At 40.8% G+C, this 22,243-nt stretch overlaps 1 protein-coding gene across 1 annotated transcript in view; it reads left to right on the top strand.

The window, feature by feature from the left end:
• The window catches only part of ANKRD50 (ankyrin repeat domain containing 50), a 43,257-nt gene extending 33,215 nt beyond the window's left edge, over positions 1-10,042 (top strand). Inside the window, exons 4-5 of the mRNA XM_074867269.1 lie at positions 1,170-4,717; positions 7,044-10,042. Coding sequence (XP_074723370.1) covers positions 1,170-4,714 — 3,545 coding nt within the window. The 3' untranslated portion in view covers positions 4,715-4,717; positions 7,044-10,042. The remainder of the gene's footprint in view (positions 1-1,169; positions 4,718-7,043) is intronic.
• The last annotated feature ends 12,201 nt before the right edge of the window (positions 10,043-22,243 follow it).

Below are 22,243 nucleotides of genomic sequence, written 5' to 3'. Positions count from 1 at the left end.
TGAAAAGCAAAGTTGTGGATTTTTTATGACTAGCTGAGCTGACTGTAAGGAAATATGTGCAATCTGCTACACTGGAAGAAGAGATTACAGCCTGTCCCTGGAGAAGTGAGGTACAGTTCTGGCCTAAAACACAGTATTGTATGCGGTTTTCCCATAGCTTCCGGAAAAGTAATGTTCAAACAAGGTAAAGTGTCATTAGTCAAAGAAGGTAGGTCTTCATCAAATGCTTAACTTGGCACTACCAAAGCAAACATTTTAAATGACAGAGATAGCCATGTAGTCCATGCAACTATACGTTCATTCGGCCTCATTCTTGAGAGCCTTATGGCCACTGCGCTTGCCCTAGGGACTTCTGCGCACATGCTGCTAAGAATAGCAGTCTTTGCTTTGGGCGGGGGGGGTATACGTGTGCGTGTGTAGGGAGGAGATATACACAGTATGCATGTATGAAATAATTTATGAAATAATTTCCCTTTTTCCTCTAAAGAGTAAACAGATGGGAAAAACAATGAGATCATATGGCTGTGAGAAAACCTGTTTCCTTATAGTGTGAGTCACCTACCAAAGAACCAGGGTGTTTGTCTAAAACTCAGTCCTTACTTGAAAAAAGTAGGTAATTTTCAGTGCACAGAGGTGTAAAGATATTTAAAACTATTTTTGAGCGTATATCTCTCTCCTATATCATAAAAGCTTTTAAAAGAAACTAAGGTGATCAAATTAGTGATTTATGTACATTTCATCATGCATATGCACCAGGTGTGAATAACCCCTTCTATAATTAATGTAATAGTTGTCTTAATCTAAATAGCTGAAAATTGTTTGGAATTCCATTGTTAACCACATTGGGGAAGGGATTATTCCTTTAATAATATAATATACTTAATATTATTTTGGTTGCCGTTCTAGTGGTTTTGCTTAGGTATTTGGTATGGTCTAATGTAGGCACACAATGCCTGATTCAAAGTGATTTTTAAAATTTTCATGCATGTATTTCTTCTTACAGTAGATGATGATAAAAATGTGGCTATTATCAAAGTTCTCTGCTATTGTTATTAATTTGTGGGTGTTCCCTACCCAGACATGTCTGCCTTTTTTTTAAACACTTTTTTTAACACTGAGTTAAGTGAAACTAGATCAGAAATAATAATAATTTTCTTCCCTTTCAATAGGTTTCCGAAAAATAAGTCTGGATGATCTACGAAAGGCTTATATTGTGAAAGATGTGCAACAATATATTCTGCATCGTTTAGATAAGGAAGAAGCACTGAGACAACATCTCACAAAAGAAACTGCAGAAATGCTGAATCAGCTTCACATCAAAAGCAGCGGTTGCTTTTTGTATCTGGAACGTGTCCTAGATGGAGTTGTGGAGAATTTTATTATGTTACGAGAAATCCGTGATATTCCAGGAACGTTAAATGGCCTATACCTTTGGCTCTGTCAGAGACTTTTTGTGAGAAAACAATTTGCAAAAGTCCAGCCTATTCTTAATGTAATTCTTGCAGCCTGTAGGCCATTAACCACGACAGAATTGTATCATGCAGTGTGGACCAAAAATATGACATTGACAATGGAAGACTTTCAACGCAAATTGGACGTCCTGTCAAAAGTCCTTATAGATGGACTTGGAAATACAAAAATCTTGTTTCATTACAGTTTTGCAGAATGGTTGCTAGATGTAAAGCACTGTACACAGAAATACTTGTGTAATGCAGCAGAGGGACACAGAATGCTGGCAATGAGTTACACTTGCCGAGCGAAGGATTTAACACCATTAGAAGCTCAAGAGTTTGCATTGCATCTAATTAATTCAAATTTACAGTTAGAGACTTCAGAGCTGGCTTTGTGGATGATATGGAATGGCACACCTGTCAAAGACTCCCTGTCAACCTTAATTCCTAAAGAACAAGAAGTATTACAGCTGCTGGTAAAAGCTGGTGCTCACGTCAACAGTGAAGATGACCGCACATCTTGCATTGTTCGGCAGGCTCTGGAGAGAGAAGATTCCATTCGCACCTTGTTAGACAACGGAGCATCAGTAAACCAGTGCGATTCCAATGGGAGAACGCTCTTGGCCAATGCAGCGTACAGCGGCAATCTCGATGTCGTTAACTTACTGGTTTCAAGGGGAGCAGATTTAGAGATAGAAGATACTCATGGACAAACAGCACTTACCTTAGCTGCTCGGCAGGGACATACCAAGGTTGTCAATTGCTTGATCGGATGCGGGGCTAACGTTAATCACACTGATCACGATGGCTGGACGGCGTTGCGATCCGCAGCATGGGGTGGGCACACAGAGGTGGTGTCTGCGCTCCTTTATGCTGGAGTCAAAGTGGACTGTGCAGATGCTGATAGTCGAACGGCACTGAGAGCAGCAGCTTGGGGAGGACATGAAGATATTGTGCTGAATCTGCTTCAACATGGTGCTGAAGTTAATAAGGCTGATAATGAGGGCAGAACAGCTTTGATTGCAGCCGCATACATGGGGCATAAAGAGATCGTGGAGCACCTGCTGGATCATGGTGCAGAGGTAAACCATGAGGATGTGGATGGAAGGACTGCACTGTCTGTCGCTGCGCTTTGTGTACCAGCCAGTAAGGGACATGCCTCAGTGGTTAGCCTTCTAATTGACCGTGGTGCTGAAGTTGACCATTGTGATAAAGACGGCATGACTCCACTGCTGGTAGCTGCTTATGAAGGGCATGTAGATGTTGTTGATCTACTTCTAGAAGGAGGAGCTGATGTTGATCACACAGACAACAATGGTCGTACACCACTTCTGGCAGCAGCCTCCATGGGCCACGCTTCAGTTGTAAATACTCTCTTATTTTGGGGTGCAGCTGTTGACAGCATTGACAGTGAAGGGAGAACAGTTCTGAGCATAGCCTCTGCACAAGGCAATGTTGAAGTAGTTCGGACTCTGCTGGACAGGGGTCTAGATGAAAATCATAGAGATGATGCAGGCTGGACACCTTTGCATATGGCAGCTTTTGAAGGTCACAGGTTGATATGTGAAGCTCTTATAGAACAAGGTGCTAGAACAAATGAAATAGATAATGATGGACGTATACCTTTCATATTAGCTGCACAAGAAGGTCACTATGATTGTGTGCAGATATTACTGGAAAATAAATCCAACATTGATCAGAGAGGCTATGATGGGAGAAATGCTCTCCGGGTTGCTGCTTTAGAAGGTCACAGAGATATAGTTGAACTACTGCTCAGCCATGGAGCAGACATAAACTACAAAGATGCTGATGGCCGGCCAACACTTTATATCTTAGCATTAGAAAACCAGCTTACGATGGCTGAGTATTTTTTAGAAAATGGTGCAAACGTAGAAGCAAGCGATGCTGAAGGAAGAACAGCACTCCATGTTTCCTGCTGGCAGGGCCATTTGGAGATGGTACAGGTGCTGATAACATACCATGCTGATGTGAATGCTGCAGATAATGAGAAGAGATCTGCTTTGCAGTCTGCTGCATGGCAAGGTCACGTGAAGGTAGTGCAGCTTCTCATTGAGCATGGAGCTCTGGTTGACCATACATGTAATCAAGGTGCTACTGGACTCTGCATTGCAGCCCAAGAAGGGCACATTGATGTTGTCCAGATATTACTGGAGCATGGTGCTGATCCAAATCATGCCGACCAGTTTGGGCGCACTGCTATGCGTGTTGCAGCTAAAAATGGACACTCTCAGATTATTAAATTACTGGAAAAATACGGTGCGTCTACTCTGAATGGTTGCACTCCATCTCCAGTCCACACAATGGAGCAAAAACCCTTACAGTCAGTCTCCTCTAAAATGCAGTCATTAACAATGAAGTCAAATAGTTCAGGGAGTACTGGCGGAGATATGCAACCTAATATGCGTGGCTTATCTAATGGGCCTGCTCATGCCTTCAGTTCTCCTTCAGAGTCACCTGATTCTACGGTTGACCGTCAGAAGTCATCTTTATCAAATAATTCCCTGAAGAGTTCCAAAAATTCTTCTCTCCGCACCACGTCGTCAACTGCGACTGCTCAGACAGTACCCATTGATAGTTTCCACAGCCTGTCATTCACAGAGCAAATACAGCAGCATTCCCTGCCACGCAGCAGAAGTAGGCAGTCTATTGTTTCTCCTTCTTCCACAACTCACTCCCTAAGTCAAAATCATAATTCACCAAGTAGTGAATTTGAATGGAGCCAAGTAAAACCTAGTTTGAAATCAACTAAAGCTAACAAAGGGGGGAAAACGGACAACTCCAGCAAATCGGGGTCAGCTGGAAAAAAGATAAAACAAAGTAGTTCCTCCCAACCAAAAGTGCTAGAGTATGAAATGACTCAGTTTGATAAACGAGTACCTATTGCCAAATCTGGGACAAGTGTGCCACTTAAATCAATGCCGGTGGAGCCGCAGTGCAAAATTTTGATCCCGCCAGCTCAGCAAGAAGTTGGTCGTTCTCAGCAACAGTTCCTGATTCACCAACAGAGTGGTGAACAGAAGAAGAGAAATGGAATTATGACGAATCCAAATTACCATCTTCAGAGCAATCAGGTTTTTCTCGGTAGGGTTTCTGTCCCACGAACAGTGCAGGATAGAGGGCATCAGGAAGTTCTGGAAGGCTATCCTCCCGCAGAGACAGAACTCAGCCTTAAGCAAGCCTTAAAACTTCAGATTGAAGGTAGTGACCCAAGTTTCAACTACAAGAAGGAAACGCCGTTATAAAAGGTAACCTATCCGGTCACAAAGGAAGCAAATACGTGTATTTCATCATGGGCACTTTAAATATGCTAGAATTACGTTTCATTGTTGTTTATCGTCATAATTGCTTTCTTAATGAAAACCATGAATGTTAAAATCTTAACCTGGCAAGTATTTGTTTTGCTGTCATTTAAAAGCATCAGCCATAGAGGAATTGGATCACTGTCATATTTTCTGTTGAATTCTGATTGCTTAAATCGTACCCCACTGTGACTGAATAAAACGGCAAGTTTCATGTAGCATTGATCTGGAATTTTCTTCTCAAACATAAGGACAGCTGGGAATTTTAATATGTGGTATTTTCAGATGCAGTAATTATTTCATTACTTACAAAAATACTTTTCAGGAAGCTTCTAAAGATTCTTGTAAGTTACAGGCAACCACTTTCGTGACTTTGGATTTTAAATGTGAAATCTCAGTAGCATAATTATCTACAAATTAAAAAGTTAAAATACCACAGTAAAGCTTTGATTTTATATTTCTGTTACTGTCAAGGTAACCCTCCTATAAAAGAGATGGCATTCCTCAGAGCAAGATTGCAATCTATGTTATGGTACCAATTTTCTGACCATTCTGTAGTTCTTAGTCAGTGGAGTTCATTTAGATTTCTCACTTTCTCTCCCATACTGAATTTTAAGCTGAAGAAGGATTTTTATATAGCTTCTTCAGACCTGAATTGTCAGTGAGTCAGCTAAAATAGAACTATTTTTCTCCCTCTTTCTGATGAGGTTCATCTTTTTTAGGGTATTGAGAATGTGTTAATAATTAATATATATTCTATTTGAATTTCAAAGAAGCACCATCTTTATGAAATGTATGCATATCTCTTACTGCTTATTTGCTTATTTTTGAAAACATTATTTTTTGTGTGAATGCTGCATTTTTGACAGATCAGACTGCTGCTCCTTAGAACAAGAATGTTTTTGCTAGCTGACTCAGTTCTGCTGCAAGTCATCAAAGACTGCAGGTTTCTAGGACAATTGCAGGTGGTGCAGAATCCACAAATGGGATGTTTTCAGCTGTCAAAAACACATAGGCAGTGTTTTTCCTGAAATGTCCTGGAAATGGATTTCACTTTAATGGAATGCATCTCTCTAGATGTAGCTGAGGTCTCTTGTGAATTGCAGAGCATTAGAATATTATGCAGGACTCTGTTTCCTTGGGGTTGACGTTTTGGTTAAATTAAAATATTTGAAACAATACAGTGTTTCAAAAAGCTATGTACTAGAGCCTGCACATTGGCAAAATGCAGGTATTAGCAAAGGGTCAGATGAGCTGTGGGGCAGGCAAAAGTGAAGAGGCAGGACAACAGGAGCAGGCATAGAGAGGAATAAGCAGGTGAGGGAGAATGGGCCCTAAATCTTTGTAAAAGTCAAAAGGACTTTAGATTCCCACAGTTCTACATCATGTCCAAACAGGATTTAAATTTGTAATTTTTTTTCTGCTTCCATAAAACTTACTAAAATGTGTAATTAAGAATTGTATTTCCTAACTCTTACGTACCTGCGCCTGATGTTCTTTGCTTGTTTTCATGTTACAGTTTATTGTAAGTTGTATGGTTCTGACCTAGAATGTATTGATTTGACCTGACCTGTCATCAAAAGACTAGTTTTGATGAGTTTTCCATCTCTGTTGATTTTAAAACATAAAGCATGTAAAAAAAATTTGAACATTCCACATATAATTTTAAAACTCAAATTGGGCTTTGCTTTATCTGGAACAAATAGTGCTTTATTGAAAATTCAGAGGTTTTCTCTGTGAAGTACTTCGTTATGCAAGTGGCTTAAGCATAGGAGGCGTTGGATAACTAAATGGTTCCTTTTGCTTTTTCTCCAACAATTTTTCATAGCTTCATTTTAAATACGGAAGTTTAAAACAATTTTGTGTGGATTATGAGTTCTTTGGCGCAGGCTATAATTTACCTCCTGTTCTGCCAAGTCTCGAGCACAAAAACAGTAATTTCCCTGACCAGTGAATAAATTAGTCACCTGTGGAGAATCACATCAGAAATACTGTCCTGGAGCACCTGAGGAATAGCTTTCCTTCCTGGGCTGCTGCCTCTGAACTCTGTTGAGGAAGTTCTCCTGCTGTGGGGACCTTGTAGCTGCTTTGGATGGCAGAGAGCACAGGGAATCAAACATGGGATTTGGGTTAGGCAGGAAATACTTTTCGTCATCGGAATGTTGTTGTGTGCTTTGAACTTTAATTAGAAATTATATAGCTCTCTTTCTGACAGCACAGTTCGTATTACGGAGTATTTCAAAACTTAAATGTTTTTATTTTGTACTTCTAGGCCAAATCCATGATGCTATGAACAGAAGCGCTTCTGCTCCGAATGATGTATCAGCTGGCTGGGATGAAAGCATACAATGCTTGTTTAGTCCACCTAGAAATTCAAGAATGTGATTACTACAGTACAGTTACCTTAATTACTGTAACGTGCCTACATTTTCAGGCTGCCTTCTCAGTATAACCCTTTGTGCTTCAAAAATTTATTTTGTGTACTTTGTATTTAATACACAGAATGAGCACTTTTTTAATTGCAGAAAGATATACGCTGTATTTCCCTGACAACAGCTGAAAATGGTAAGAACAAGAAATTCTGATTTCCTATTCCAGAATGCTTGATAGAGGTGCATGTGCCACAGTGAACTGTGGAAAGGCAGTGCTTTTTGTATTTATTTTCCTGTGGCTAAAGAAAATAAGCAAACATTTTGTCACATTTGCATTGTTGTAATGTATGGTCAGTTCCCTGTGTACTTCAAAAAATTCTCTCCAGAAATACAAGTCTTGTAACAGTATTTTATAAATACTGTACTTGTGTGTTCTGTCTGTGTAATAGCTGTTCAGCGGTAGTAAAGGAGTTGGACTACAACCATCTGCAGTATCTTTGGGATTTTTAAGAGGCAAAATTGGCTATCTGGTACTACTATAGCACCAAATCTGGATGGTAGACTGTGACCACTGAAAGCAATAGGCAAATCTGCTCTTGGACACTTGATCTTAAATAGCCTCCGTTATTGTTATGGTAATGAGGTAACTGAATATGGGTATGTTTTAGGTGCTAAAGTAAAAGGTCTGATCCTGCTTTCATGTATACCTTTATACATTAGAAACAGCTCTTTCTTTTTTCCAAGGTAAAGGACTGTATTGAGAATGTGAGTAAAACGAACCATGGAAAATACAGATGCTTCGTTAATGAGGCTGAGAGAATATACAGTGAGAGTACAGTGGAAAAGCAAACGGTTAGTAATACTGTTGTCTGGGGAGTACAGAGATTACTGAGTTAGCCCTGTCCAGAGACAATAACTCTTTAAAGCACAAACTTGTATGAATGTAGTTACTGCTTCAGATGGATTAGGTAGAGCCAGCATGAGTATCTCTGTACCTGCAGCATGGTTAATCAGCAGTCTGGATTGTCCATCTACAGATAATGGAAAACTGGTTCCCCACTCTTACAGCAGAAGAATTTTACTTATATGAAAGAGAGCAAAATCAAGGCCATTGTGGTGAAAATGAACAGTATGAATTTTTCCTTTGAATGTGCACATCTTACTTGCACAGCTCTGTGAGTGATAAAATGAAACAAGTGGGTTATTTTCTCCTACAGATGCAAGCTATATTCTACTATTCACCATTACACAGCCTTGCTCTTTAGAAAATAAGCCTATTTTTGTATGTGAGTATTTCTTCTAAAGGCTTGGGTTTCATCTTTTTCATACTCTTAATTCTGATCATTCCACAAATAAGATGATAGAAAGCTGAGGGTATTTTTCATAGAGGATTAATTAGATGTATGGCTATCCTTAAACTTCAATAAATGGCCCCTGGATACATATGTAGTGCATATTCTGAGGCACTAAAGGGCTCCATGTCTTGTATGATTAACAACCATCAGAACATTTTTTTTAATATCTTGCACCTCCATTCTTATTTGCTTGTTACTAAATGTAAAAAGAATCTTATAGTCAGGCATTCAGCACATAGTAAAAGTAGATGTTAAAAGTTGACACACGGCAATAGTGATTATTCTGAATGTTTCATGTATTGAATTTCTTGTCCCTGTGGGACAATTATAAAATCAACATAACGGGAGTCTGGCAGAATGGCCTTAAGAGGGTTAGTGGCTCAGTAAAGAGAAAGTACCAAAATGTTCTCAGCAAACTTGTTCCGAACCTCAAGTACAGTACATTTGCAATACTGTGCAAGAATGCAACTTTTCTTAGTTATTAGATGTATGTTTTGTTCTGTAGAAAGGGATCCCTGAATGCCGACATTTTTCTACTGACCTTGACTGTCATTGGGATTATATTTATTTAATTTTATTGTGTTGTTATTAATTGCACCTTGTGGACAGAGGACGTAAAAATATGGCCAGTTTCACAAGGGGCCACAACTTATAGATAGCCTGATGGGTTTTGTGTGAATAATATTTACATTCGAAAAATTGCTGGGGAAACCTTATATCCAAATCAGCAGGAAGTAGACATGCTGAAAATGTTTTCAGAATAACAGTTCTTACAGATTTTGAATATCACTTTGGAACAGATCATGAATTGCTTTAAAATACCTACTTTTTCAGAAGGTCTGTGTAGTTCCACATTGCTGTTGTGTGTGATTTTTAATATCATCATTTGTGAGGGTTTTGCGTACAAAGAAAAGTTGCTGTTCCCCCTGTTGTTCACTCTGTTCTGCTCTTTCACATCTGTACAGTCAAGCAGAGGTGAATAGAGTTGCGTAGCTGTGACTCAGCACGTTTCTTCTTGCAATGTAACAGTTCTCACAACCTAAAAAACCCAAATAAAACATGAATCCTGTTTCTCTTCATCCAATTTCACTGGTCCTTCTGCGGTATCTCCACAAGACGTCTAAAATTGTTGATGGGAGAGCTAGGGAAAAAGACTTTTTTGTGGACAGTTATCAATACTGTATGCATGTGGAAAAACTCTTCAGAAGAGAAATGCATTAAGAGATACGAAGGCACAATTGATGCATTTTTGTCTTCTCTGTGATCAGTATTGAAAACATTACCATTTATTTAAAAATAAAAAGGTATTTTCCCTCATCAGTTACTCTGCTATGCAAATGTCTGTTATGCTTAATATTCCCCATTTGAACTCCTCAGTTAACTTGGTTTGCAGATAGACTGTTTTTCCTGGAGTGGGTTGTAAATAGCCTTTAATGTACATTGAATGAATTTCACATTGTAAAATTTTTATTTTATTCCTTGTATTATATTAAGCGAAAATCCCTGTGTATATGAAAGTGCATAATAAATATATTTGCTTTTCAGCAGACATCTAACTGTTTTAATTTTACTACCTCGTTTCCTGGGACATCTCAGGAAAAGGTTATTAAATTTGATTAACATTTGTGTAGTGCTTAATGAAACATGATGTATGTGTCTAGCAGGCAGTCTAGGCTAGCAAAACTCAGACCCCGATGTTAATTCCTGTGACCCTGCTTATCATTCAACTGCCCTTTCTTACATTAATCTGAGTCAACCCTGACCATTTGCAGGAAAAAATTCACTGCATGTTCTTTTATTTAAATTAAGCATTATATACCGTATATACCAGGAGAGCCAATAAATTCAATATTTCAGTTGCTGTAAGTTCTTTACCACTTCAAATGGTATTTATTATCTCTTTGATTGGTGTTTCTCTGTAGTATTTTCAGTTTAAGCAAAAGATCACTTACTGATGGTGACTACTCATTTTTCTTGAACTTGTTATTAAAAAAAGAAGGAGAGAGAAATTTTGCAGTCATTGCAATAATCCCATTTGCCCTGTGATCTTGTCTAACTTCTCCTTTAGATTATATACCCATCGTGATCTCTCTGCAGAGAGTTGTTGAGTGTGAATGAAGAGTATGGCTGTGCCTTCTGCAAATGATGGTTCAGGTTTACCTCCATGTATTCTGGTTCACACTGCTTCCAGCTGTTGGTGCTGATGGATTGACTGATTTCTAAGATTAGGACACTGACAAAGTTGGCAGTAACAGTTGACTTGTTTTCTGTATATTTCTGTGATTTCTCACAATAATTACTGACCCTCTTTTGTTAAGTTCTTTATGTCTGAAATAGTGAAGTACGAGATGCATTAGTTCAGTGGCTGTTTTGCATTGAGGCAAAGAATCATTTTCACTGAATTAAGCTTTGAGTAAGTGATATTACGTTCCAGAGACACACATTTTCTTCAGATAATCACTGTAACAATATTTAAATAAAATTATTCAACACCTGTTTCTAATCTCTTATTCTGTGGAATATAAACAGTCATGTTGAATAATGCTTCACATCTTCTGTGAGACCTTTAAACAATTTGGCATGTGTATGACATGTATTTTCCAAAAGAAAGCTGGGACTTGTTGGCACAGTGAAATAAAGCTTTTCAGTTGGAGGCCCTTTGAGAAACAGCAATGAGAATTTGGCATTGATCTAAATCCTAATCATTTTATGCTACAAACAGTCACAGAAATAGTCTACGGCACTATGAAATCTATTTGGTAAATCATTTTATTAAAGAAGTCTCCAAATTTATATGTAGGTAATATAAGCAAATTGACCTTTAGAATGAAAATCTAATTTCCTGGTGTCCCAGGAAGACCTACTGTTCTCACTTTTATTCTTGTAAGTTTGCATTAGACCAGCCAAGTCACAGAACTACAGTTGCAGGTAGATTTTAAGCTAGAGAAAAATAACGTCTAACAGACTCCTGTGATAAAATCTTGCATCGTCAGGAATTTACTTTGCATCCTGTAACCATTTCTGATGGATGAAGAACACAGTAAAGGATTTTGTGGTTTGGTTTGGGACTTTTTGTTCATCTCTGTGCCTCATTAGTTCATTTTGGACTCCCCAGTCTGTTCTATAGTTGCCTTTTGGGGCTTGCTCCAGCATTTGCATAGGGGACTGCCAGAGCTACAGGAGCTTTCACCATTGTTCTTGTGTATCCTTGAAAAACCATGAGATGAGGAGGGATGATGCAGGAAACAGCTATGCCAGATAGAGTTTATCAGAAAAGTAATTGCCATGTCTTCAAATCTGGAAGGTTTCAAGCAGTTATCTCTGGTTTAACGCTTTCTTTTGGTTGAAGTGCTAATTCAGGCTTTCTGTCTGAATCCCTAACAGCCCACTGGCAGAAGGGCGTTGGATCTCTAGCCAGAGGGCAGGCAACCCAGTGCCACTGACTGTATCTGGTAGATGTGCCATTCAAATAAGAGTCGATCTTTGCTGAAGGACTGTATTCAGAACACACCTGCTGTTTCAGGGGGAAGAATCAATTCTTTATGAGAAACTTTCTGAAGAAAATGTTTTTACAAAGAAGCAATATGCAACTCAGTTGACTAACCTATTTGGGGGGACTAAAATCTTCAGCTTCCACATCTATAACTGTGTTCAGAATTGTTCTTATTCCATGTTACTCTGCTACAGAGGTTGTGTTTTACTTGCCATTGGTCTGTGTTAAATGGCCCGGGTTCCAGAAACATTTGTCTCAGTCTGTTTACTATTCCTAAATCTTATTTTGTTTTTTAAACAATGATAGCTCACAGAGTTAAGATGAGAAGTCTTACTTGCATAATGTGGGCAAGCTGCTGCCCCTTAAACAGTGGTTTTCCAACTGTGGTCTGCAAAACCCTTGTGATTCATGAATTAATTTTAATGGCTTCATAAAAAGGTAACCAACAAAAAGAGCAAACCTATTATCAGATGACTTGAATTCATAACAGGGCCTTAGGCATTTGCAAATCAAAAAGCCTGAAAACCACAACTCTAAAGTTTCAGCTAAATAAGTTAGTGGGCTTAAGGCTAGAAGTTTTTGATTCACAAGTTGGTGTGGGAGCAAATAAAAATGCAAAAAGTTTGAAAGCTGTCCCAGGCACCTATTGCAGTTTCTCCAGTCAAAGCCTGGCAGTTAGATTATGATTTGATTTATAGATACGGTTGTATTTCTAATTAAGTTTTCTTCATTACAGACCTAGGACAAATCATAAACACTTCCCGCTGGGGAACAGAACCTGTGCATAGGCTGATACGTATTTTTTTCCTGCATGCAAAGCTCGTATTTCCAAAAGAGAAGAAAGTATACAGAAAAATGTTGGTCAGATTGACAGGCGAGGGGTTAATGGAAAGGCCAAACCAGCATAAGTTAAAGTGGGTATTCATAATATTTCATTTGACCATGTTAAAGACTTTCCATTTTTTTTACTGCTAGAGTGATGATGATAATGTATATTGCCAGATCTGTATTGAGAAAGTCTGTTTTATTTGGAACTGCTGGAGAGGGCAGGAAGTTTTTAAAGAATCCTTTGCAAGATGCTTGGTGCCTTTATTAAAGAAGCTTGCCAGCACAGGAACCTTCCAGTTCCCAATGACATTACAGATTTCTTGGTGAGGTTGATACTCTAAAAATACTAAGATTGCAGAGAGGAGAGTTTGAGGGACAAAACAGAATAAGGTGTTGGGATTTTGGTGCGGGGGTTTCCCCTTTAACTTCTTTGATGTAACTTGTTTTCAGTCTGCATCTCCTAAGGGAAAGATTTAAAAAAAAAATATCAGGTAAGTAGTAAAATTCTCTTCTTTCCACTATGTGTTAAGGCTGTGAGCACAGCTGTTGTGTACTTGCTATGTCTTGGCGAACATTAAGCAACCTCATAGGGAGATTCTTTAAGATTCAAAGCTTTATTCATAGATGACAAAGGCAGAATGAACCTTTATTACAATTTATTCTGTCTTCTTCCATTATACTGGCTATTCAGTTTACCATTGTATTTTCCCCAAGTACAAAACAATCCAGACTTATTCAGCAGTATATCTGGCCAAATTTCAATGCTACAGTGCTCAAGATTGCTTTAATAATAATAATGTAATAATTACATTGCTGTTTTTCTGTATCACTCTTCTAGAAGGTGTTACTTTTTACCGGTAAATCCCAAAACACTTTACAGAAAATACAAGAGGAGTATTGAGATAAAGAAATATTTGCCTGTCAGTCACTTAACGGGCCAAAAACAAGTCAGGAAAAGCCCCTGGGTCTCTCCCAGCACTAGGCAATTCTGCTGCCTTGAATAACCTGTTGTCTGGCATTAACTCATATCCTGCTTTTTTTAGTTGCTCTTTTCTGCATTTGCAGTATAACTCACTGGAGGCTCTCCACACAGCTGGGTGCCGCCAGCTCGAGCTCTTTGGCCATCCGTTTGAGCTACGTTGGAGATGAGTCAGCTCCGATTTGGAGGCCTCTCAGCTCATAGACTTGTATTAAGTCAGGCAGAGGACTACCTCACTGCATCTGGCGTGTGCCATGGCACGTGGGAGAGCTCGTTAAGCTCTGTGCATAGAGCTGATACATGCATTTTTGCTACTACAATCAGATCTTTCAAAAGCCCCTCTTGGAAAAAAAAATTAGGCTTATCCAGGAACCTGATCGACAAGTATTGAAAGACCCCAGAGTTTTTCAAACTTTGTGAGAAGCAATATTGAGCACACATCCCAGCCTTCACGTTCTGGTGCCAGTTTTCTCCTAATGTAATACTCTGAATCGAGTGGAAGATAAAGCGACGTGAATGTTTCTATCTCTGGTAACATTTAATGTCTCCCTTGTGCCTTGGTTAGCTGTCAGTCTTTTGACAAATTAATGGGGCTGTCTGTTTCTGAAAGCCGTCATTTGATGGTATTCATGGTATTGAGAGGCAAGAGCTTTTTACAGGCACAATATTCAAAGCATAGATATTTTTCAGAAGCTGGATAGGACCAAGCTGTCTATGTATCTTTCCAGTTATACTTTTCTGAAAGGCAGGAGCATAAAGCGCAAGAAGCATTGACATATAAGGTTTGGTTACATGAAATAAAATGGGGAGGGGGGGAGGAGGTTCATATAATCTTCACAACGCAATTCAGTAATTGCCACATCTAAAAAACTTTATTATTAGAACAAACCTTGAGATTATTAGTGGGTGCATAATTAAGAGCAAGACTCCTCATTTCTCTGCAGGAGGTGTTCATTGCTGACCAGGGACAAGGCAGACGTGCCTTTGCTCTGGCTCTGCTGCATCATTTGCCCTGGTAACACCATAGTTAATTCAGTCTACTTGTCTTCTGTTGAGATTTCCCACAAGAGGACTGGATGAAATTGTCTTTGTAATGATTTTGCTAATTACTTTTTTAACATGTGAAATAAATGAAAAAAAAATTAGTGACATTCTTATTTACATGGGGTTGAGACTGCCTCCTCAAGCAGTTACACCAAGTTCCATAGCAGTACTGCAAGAGTGCAGTTCCCTTCACTTGAAGGAAAGGTAGCAGAATCTGCACCTAAATGAGACTACCATGCTTTTGACTCACACTGCCAGCTCATTTACATGAAACCTGCTTTTGTAAAGGGAAAGTCTTTCCCCTTTGACAAGATGGGATGATGAATTTAAGAACAGCCATTTCAGGACACATCAGAAATTCATCCAGCCCAACAATCTCATTAGCAATGACCAATATCCGAGTGAAGAGAAGAGCATAAGAACAGGGTAAATTTTTAATGTTTTTCCTCTGAATGCTCTCCAGCAGTTTGTGGTTCAAGGATTTCCAAACCCAGAGACTGTTTCTTTGTCTAGTATTTTATATGTTGGTCAATATTAACCAAATCAGCCAGGAACAAGTGGCTAAGATGGAAAAAGCACATTGTAATTTTTAAAAAGTATTTAATATTTGTTCTTTAAGGGTAAGACCACTGAGCAATCAGTTACTGAACACAACTTTTAATCCCTAAATAGATTTATACCAGAGCTGTATATGTCAAAGAAATCTTGTTTGGTATGGAATAAATGTGGAGCACTTGATATTAACAGTATACAATGTGGAAAGTAAAGATACTACTTGAGACGAACTTCCTCACATCTGCTAAAAACCTGTTTTGAAACAAGCAAGAACAAACATTGCACTACCCCTAGATCCTTGTGGAGAAGCTAGTAGGTCTTTTTGCATAGAGACAGGACAATCCCAAGAGTGAAAAACATCATAGTTATTGTTTATTACCTGTTAACAACATGAACAAACTTGAATATTGATTCACTGTCTCTTCAACTATGAGTCAAAGCCATCAGATATCAGTAATAAGGAATACATACTCTCAAAAATGAATGTTTTCAAAATTTAAAGCATGCACAAAGGGGAGCACAGGTGCAAGAGAGTATTACCATCAACACTTCTCAGGACCACCAGGCAGCACAATAGTAACTGGGTGAAAAGGAAAATCGATCTAGATTTACTCACTCCTGTATTTCCTAAACTCCCAGTTTGCCAAGCTGTATTCCCAGGATCAAGCTCTTACCCTGCAGAAATAATGACTGTCTGTCTTTTCAATCTGTTTGCATTTTACTCTATGATTTTCATAGATCACGTGGACAACGACTAGAAGTTGCCAAGTAGTGTCAAGCTGGTTTAGACTTGATGTTCCCCACACTCCTAATCTACTCCTTTAGAAATAAGTTTCCACAACTTAGCTAACACCATGGTCAAAGTATTCCTTGGCTCCTCCAGCTTTCCCACTCCAGCAGGACCTCTTGGTTGCAGGCACTGTTCCTCACATGGCAAAACCACAGACTCAGTTAAACCTGCTTTGTTCTTCATTTAGGCGTCCTAATTAGTGGGCAAAGTGGTGCTGAGCATGGAGCTGGACAAACAGAACAACAGGCTGTCTCTTGCCACAGTGGTACGTACTAACCTAGGGCAACACATAGGCAGCCCCTAGACAAGGCAACAATGAGGCAGCAGAAGTGATAACAGTATTTAATTTTTTTTTCCTAACTGCTGAAGTTTTCTTGAATTTTGAATGCTTCAAGGCACAAAAGATTTTTAAGAATGGATGTGGAACAGAAAGGCTTGGTCTTTACGTGGATGTTTATTACTGTCCTGGGTAGTCCAGGGGGAAGTGCAGAATATTTTGTTGGAACATCCAGCTCCGTGGTGGGCAGCAGCGGTGGGCAGCACAGGCTGGCCAGAGTGCGAGCTGACCTTCTGATAATAAATGAGAGATGAGAGTGGGAATCAAAGCCTTCAAAAACAAACACAAGCAGCTTATTTTTAATATGGCAGAGGAGAGGATGTAAACTCAGAGAAAGGTGGCATAGCAAGAGCCGTACTAGTAAAATTGTCCTGGAACATTGACTCAGGATGGATATAGCACAGGATGGGAGAAATGGGAGTTTTACCTTGTGAGAAGAGACAAGTGCTCATTTATCCAAGAGATTGCCGAGACCAACAGAAGAAGGTCTGAGTTCAAAACCAAGTCAGTGACCGAATGAGTGTACACCTTGTGACTAATGTAGTCTGGGCTATCCTCTGTTTGGGAGCAGGTAGCCTGAGGACATTGATTGGATATCAGGGTGCTGCCATAGCATTAAGGTAGAAAGTAGGCTAGCAGCTTGTGACCGCTCCCTTAGGATGTGGACTTTAATCCACTCATTCATTAGTTTGAAATTACATAAGGCTATCTAAGTGGGTTTCTTCTCTTTCAGGGATGTTTGCCTAAGTCTGTTGTGCAATTAAGACCAGTAATAGCTTATCGTGTGCGGCACGACTGGAACTGCAGTGTGGTCGCTGCACCCAGTGCTGGCAGCCAACGGAGCAAAGCAGCCTTCCAGATAGGCGGTTGGTCTGCAAGAAACTCCCAACCCAGCTCCCATCCTGCAGGCTGCAGGGAGGGTGGCTCTCTGGGAATAAGCTACATCATTCAGGGCTATTCAAAGAGCAAAAGTCTCTTTCTAAATATGAAATGCAGCCATCTTATGATACACTTCATTCTCTGTTTGTTGAGATTAATAAAAGACTGGGACTCTCCAGGTACACTTCCTCAAACGTTAATACTGCAGCATGTGCATGGGAATGCAGTGCAAAAACATCCACATATAGGCCAGCAAATTTATTAGCCCTGAGGCAACACTGGCTTTTCCTGACCTGTGCTGGTCCTATGGGGTGAATTAATGCAGGCATCAAGCAGGCAGGAGGAGGCAGCTGAGGCCAGGGCTGCCTCTGAACTCACACAACATCCTCAGAGAGAGGGCCAAGTGGAGAGACCCCACGTGTCTTGACCCATCCCCAGGGCCTCTCTGCTCCAGCTCAGTATCACTGCCAAGCAAAGGCATTTGGGTGCCTTCATGCTGCCTTGCCTGGACATCTGTTGTGGGTCCCTGCGCCAGAGCCAAGAAGCTCCCACAAGTGCTGCAGAGAGGGTAGAGAGGCAGTAGCATGATGCCAGCACTGGGCCAGGGCTAGCAGGCCTGTGGGACCTCAGGTGTTTCTCTAAATGTTACTGCCTTGCACTCCCTCTCCTGAAAATGGAGAAACAGCCTGCCTGCCATTGGATGGCGGTTGTGCTGGGCGATGCTCCCAAGCTGGCCTTTGAAGCGGTGGAGACCTGTTGATGCAGCTCCTTGCCTGGACCAACACACCCTGTCACATCTGTGCCAGCTCCGTGCCTGCTAGCCCAGTTTATGTGACCGAGTTTAAGCAGTGAGACCTGGCTACACTGATCTCGGGGTGGTGGAGCAGCATGGGGTGCCTGGAGTGGCCCCATCACTGGTGAGCCCCTTTCAGACCCTGGCGGCTTGATGTAGAGTGAAGATCCACTGCACCGAGTCTTTTGTCTCAGTTTCACCCATGTTTTTGTGGTTCACCAGTAAAATTATTTTCCGGTGGGAGGTGTGTACTGTGATTAGCATGGTGCCCATCTCCACTTTCTTTTCGAGGTAGGTAGTTATCAGCATCTTGGCAGAACTTCCCCTCTATCATTAGGTTGTTTAGGAGAAACCAGAACAACGTATCTGCTCATTTTACACACCGCTTTAATCCCCAAATATCTGTTCAGACTCAAGTTTACTGTAAAGTGAGATTCAGTTTACTTTAAAGCAATCCAAACAGAGCATGATTGAATAGTGCTTAGCTAACTGTTACTATATCAACTAGTCATCGGCTGTCAGGGAGGGAAGGATCTTTACAAACGTGGAACAGGCTGACTAAAAAGGAAAGCTGCTTCACACAGCAAGGATCTCCATGTTGGTTTAAAAAAAAAAAAAAAAAAAGAAGCAAACTTCAAGCCCCTTTCCTCCCACCAGATTGCACGCATTTCAGAAAGAACAATGCAGTATAGTTTGTAAAATTGCAGGCGTAACTCCTGAATGTTTTCCCTAGCTTTGTTTTTATTGCTGCAATAGCAGCTTATGAAACATTAGTGTAAAAAGACTCAAAACATGAGTCTGAAAAGACACAAAACACAGTAAACTTGAGCCCACATAAATGACTCTGTCACTGTGCTTCAGTATTCTGTTGTTCTAGGTGCAAAAATAATGACAATCTTTTACCACTTATTGATGAAATTATTTTTGGGCATTAGTATAGGAGTTCTGTAACTGAAATTCCACTGAAGGAACAATATCTTATTGCTGAGTTCAAAACCCATGAAAAAATACACTGAGAAACATTTATGATTGCATTTCAGTCTGTGACAAATTACAGTGGAATACTGTTTGGACGGTCCTTGGTATTAACCAGATGCAGTGGGATTCAGGGTTCTCCATTGTACAAGAAAATGACTCACATATTCCTCTTTCATCCTAAGGGACAGATGAAAAACTGATTGCAGGCTCTCTCACTGCTATCCTTTCATACTGTTCAGCCTATCCTGTACTTAAGCTGGGTTTAAGGAGAAGAAAAGATGCTTGTGTCTAAGAGATTAAATATATTCAAACTGTAATCATTAGTTAGTCCCAGCTGTGGCGCTGTGCTAAATTTGTGGTGTATCCCAATCCCAAGGCATGATTACAGAGTGAACCCCCGAGTCTTTGCTCCATCCCGTTTTCACGCTGGTTTTGCTCCACTGGCTTTGCAGGCTTTCTTAACCACATGGCATCGGAGAATGCTCTGTCAAATTGCTACTGCTTTAGCCCAGATTCTGTTTCAAAGATATATACGCTCTCTTTTCACAGACCTTAAATCTAATGGAAGTTTGGCCCAATGAAACAATGTTTATATTGCAGTATCTTGAGAACTATAAATGCTGATGAGACTCAAAGCCAAATATAATACAGTCAATACAGACCCAGAGAAATTGTTTTCAGACTCATGCCAACAAATTGTGATTAATTTCTTTGTTGTGGTGCAAGCTCATTTCTGAACATAGAATCATAGAATCACAGAATCATTCAGGTTGGAAAAGACCCTTGGGATCATCGAGTCCAAACATCAGCCCTGCTCTACAAAGTTCTCCCCTACACCATATCCCCCAACATCTCATCTAAACGACCCTTAAACACATCCAGGGATGGTGACCCCACCACCTCTCTGGGCAGCCTATTCCACTGTCTGACCACTCTTTCTATGAAAATTTTTTCCTAATGTCCAGTCTGAACCTCCCCTGTTGGAGTTTAAAGCCATTCCCTCTTGTTCTGTCACTAATCACCTGTGAGAAGAGACCAGCACCAACCTCTCTACAATGTCCTTTCAGGTAGATGTAGAGAGTGATGAGGTCTCCCCTCAGCCTTCTCTTCTTCAAACTGAACAGTCCCAGGTCCCTCAATCTCTCCTCATAGGATTTGTTCTCCAGGCCCTTCACCAGCTTCGTTGCCCTCCTCTGCACTCGCTCCAGCACCTCGATATCTCTCTCATATTGAGGTGCCCAAAACTGGACACAATACTCCAGGTGTGGCTTCACCAGTGCAGAGTACAGGGGGACCATCACCTCCCTACTTCTGCTGGTCACACTATTTCTAATACAAGCCAGGATGCCGTTGGCTTTCTTGGCCACCTGGGCACACTGCCGGCTCATGTTCAGCTGCTTGTCAATTAGAACCCCCAGATCCTTCTCTTCCAGACAGCTCTCCAGCCACACCTCCCCAAGCCTGTAGCGATGCATGGGGTTGTTGTGGCCCAAGTGCAGGACCTGGCACTTGGCCTTGTTGAAGCTCATCCTGTTAACATTGGCCCACTGATCCAATCTATCCAAGTCTCTCTGTAGAGCCTCCCTATCTTCATGCAGATCGACACTCCCGCTTAACTTGGTGTCACCTGTGAACTTACTGATGATACACTCTATGTCCTCATCAAGATCATCAATAAAGATTGTAGGAGTCTGGGCCGCGCTGGGAGAAAGTTAGTGCAGACAGAAGAATGCAAGGACGAAGACAAGGCCAGCAAAATAAGGCTGGCAAAAACACACAAGATAGCAGATAAGTGAGAAACACCTGTGGTCAGCAAAAGCACACAAGTCTGAGCAAAACAGGGTATGAGATAAGGGAGTTTTGGCAAGTTTTGGGCTTTACGTGCTAATTGCAATTAACCAATGCAAATGCTTGTAGAGGCGCGTGAACAGCGCGTGTAGATGACCTGTAGCCTATTAGAAGATAGATGAGTGCGTGTACGGAACTTGGTAGAGTATAAATGTAACCAGAAAAGGAATAGAATAGGATAATATATATATAATAAAAAAGATGGACGACCTGATCATCACATTGGTGTTGCATCGTTTCTGTTCCCGCACGGAGAAATAAGGACCCCGGCTAATGGTGACCCCGACGAAAGATGTTGAACAGAAATGGTCCCAGCACAGAGCCCTGAGGAACACCACTTGTGACCAGCCGCCAGCTGGATTTAGCTCCATTAACCACCACTCTCTGGGACTGTCCATCCAGCCAGTGCTTGACCCAGCAGATCGTTCGCTCATCCAGGCCATGGGCAGCCAGTTTTTCTACGAGAATCCTATGGGGAACTGTGTCGAATGCTTTTCGAAAATCCAGGTGGAAAATATTGACAGCTTTTCCCTCGTCCAGTAGTCAGGTCATCTTGTCATAGAAGGAGATCAGGTTTGTCAGGCAGGACCTGCCTTTTATAAACCCATGCTGACTCGGCCTGATCCCCTGGTTGTCCATTATATGACTTTTAATGGCACTCGAGATGATCTGCTCCATGACCTTCCCTGGCACTGGGGTCAGACTGACAGGTCTATAGTTTCCTGGATCGTCCTTTCTGCCTTTCTTGTAGATGGGTGTCACATTTGCCACCCTCCAGTCCAATGGGACCTCCCCAGTTAGCCATTACTTCAGGTAAATCATGGAAAGAGGCTTGGCGAGCACATCTGCCAATTCTTTCAGCACCCCTGGGTGTAACCCATCCAGTCCCACAGACTTGTGTGCATCCAAGTGGTGTAGCAGGTCTCTGACCACCTCCTCTTCAACTGTGCTGACCTCAGTCTGCTTCCCCTCCCCATCTCCCATCTCATGAGGCTGGGTGTCCAGGGAACAGCCAGTTCCACTGCTAAAGACTGAGGCAAAGTAGGCGTTGAGCACCTCAGCCTTTTCCTCATCCTTAGTTACCATGTTTCCCTCTGCATCCAGTAATGGAGGGAGATTTTCCCTAATCCTCCTTTTGCTGTTAATGAATTTATAGAAACATTTTTTATTATCCTTAACAGCTGTAGCCAAGTTGAGCTCTAGCTGCGCTTTGGCTCTCCT

This window comes from Strix uralensis, chromosome 4 (assembly GCF_047716275.1).
Source record: "Strix uralensis isolate ZFMK-TIS-50842 chromosome 4, bStrUra1, whole genome shotgun sequence".
NCBI classification, from domain to species: Eukaryota; Metazoa; Chordata; class Aves; order Strigiformes; family Strigidae; genus Strix; species Strix uralensis.
This window is presented reverse-complemented; position numbering and strand designations above follow the sequence as displayed.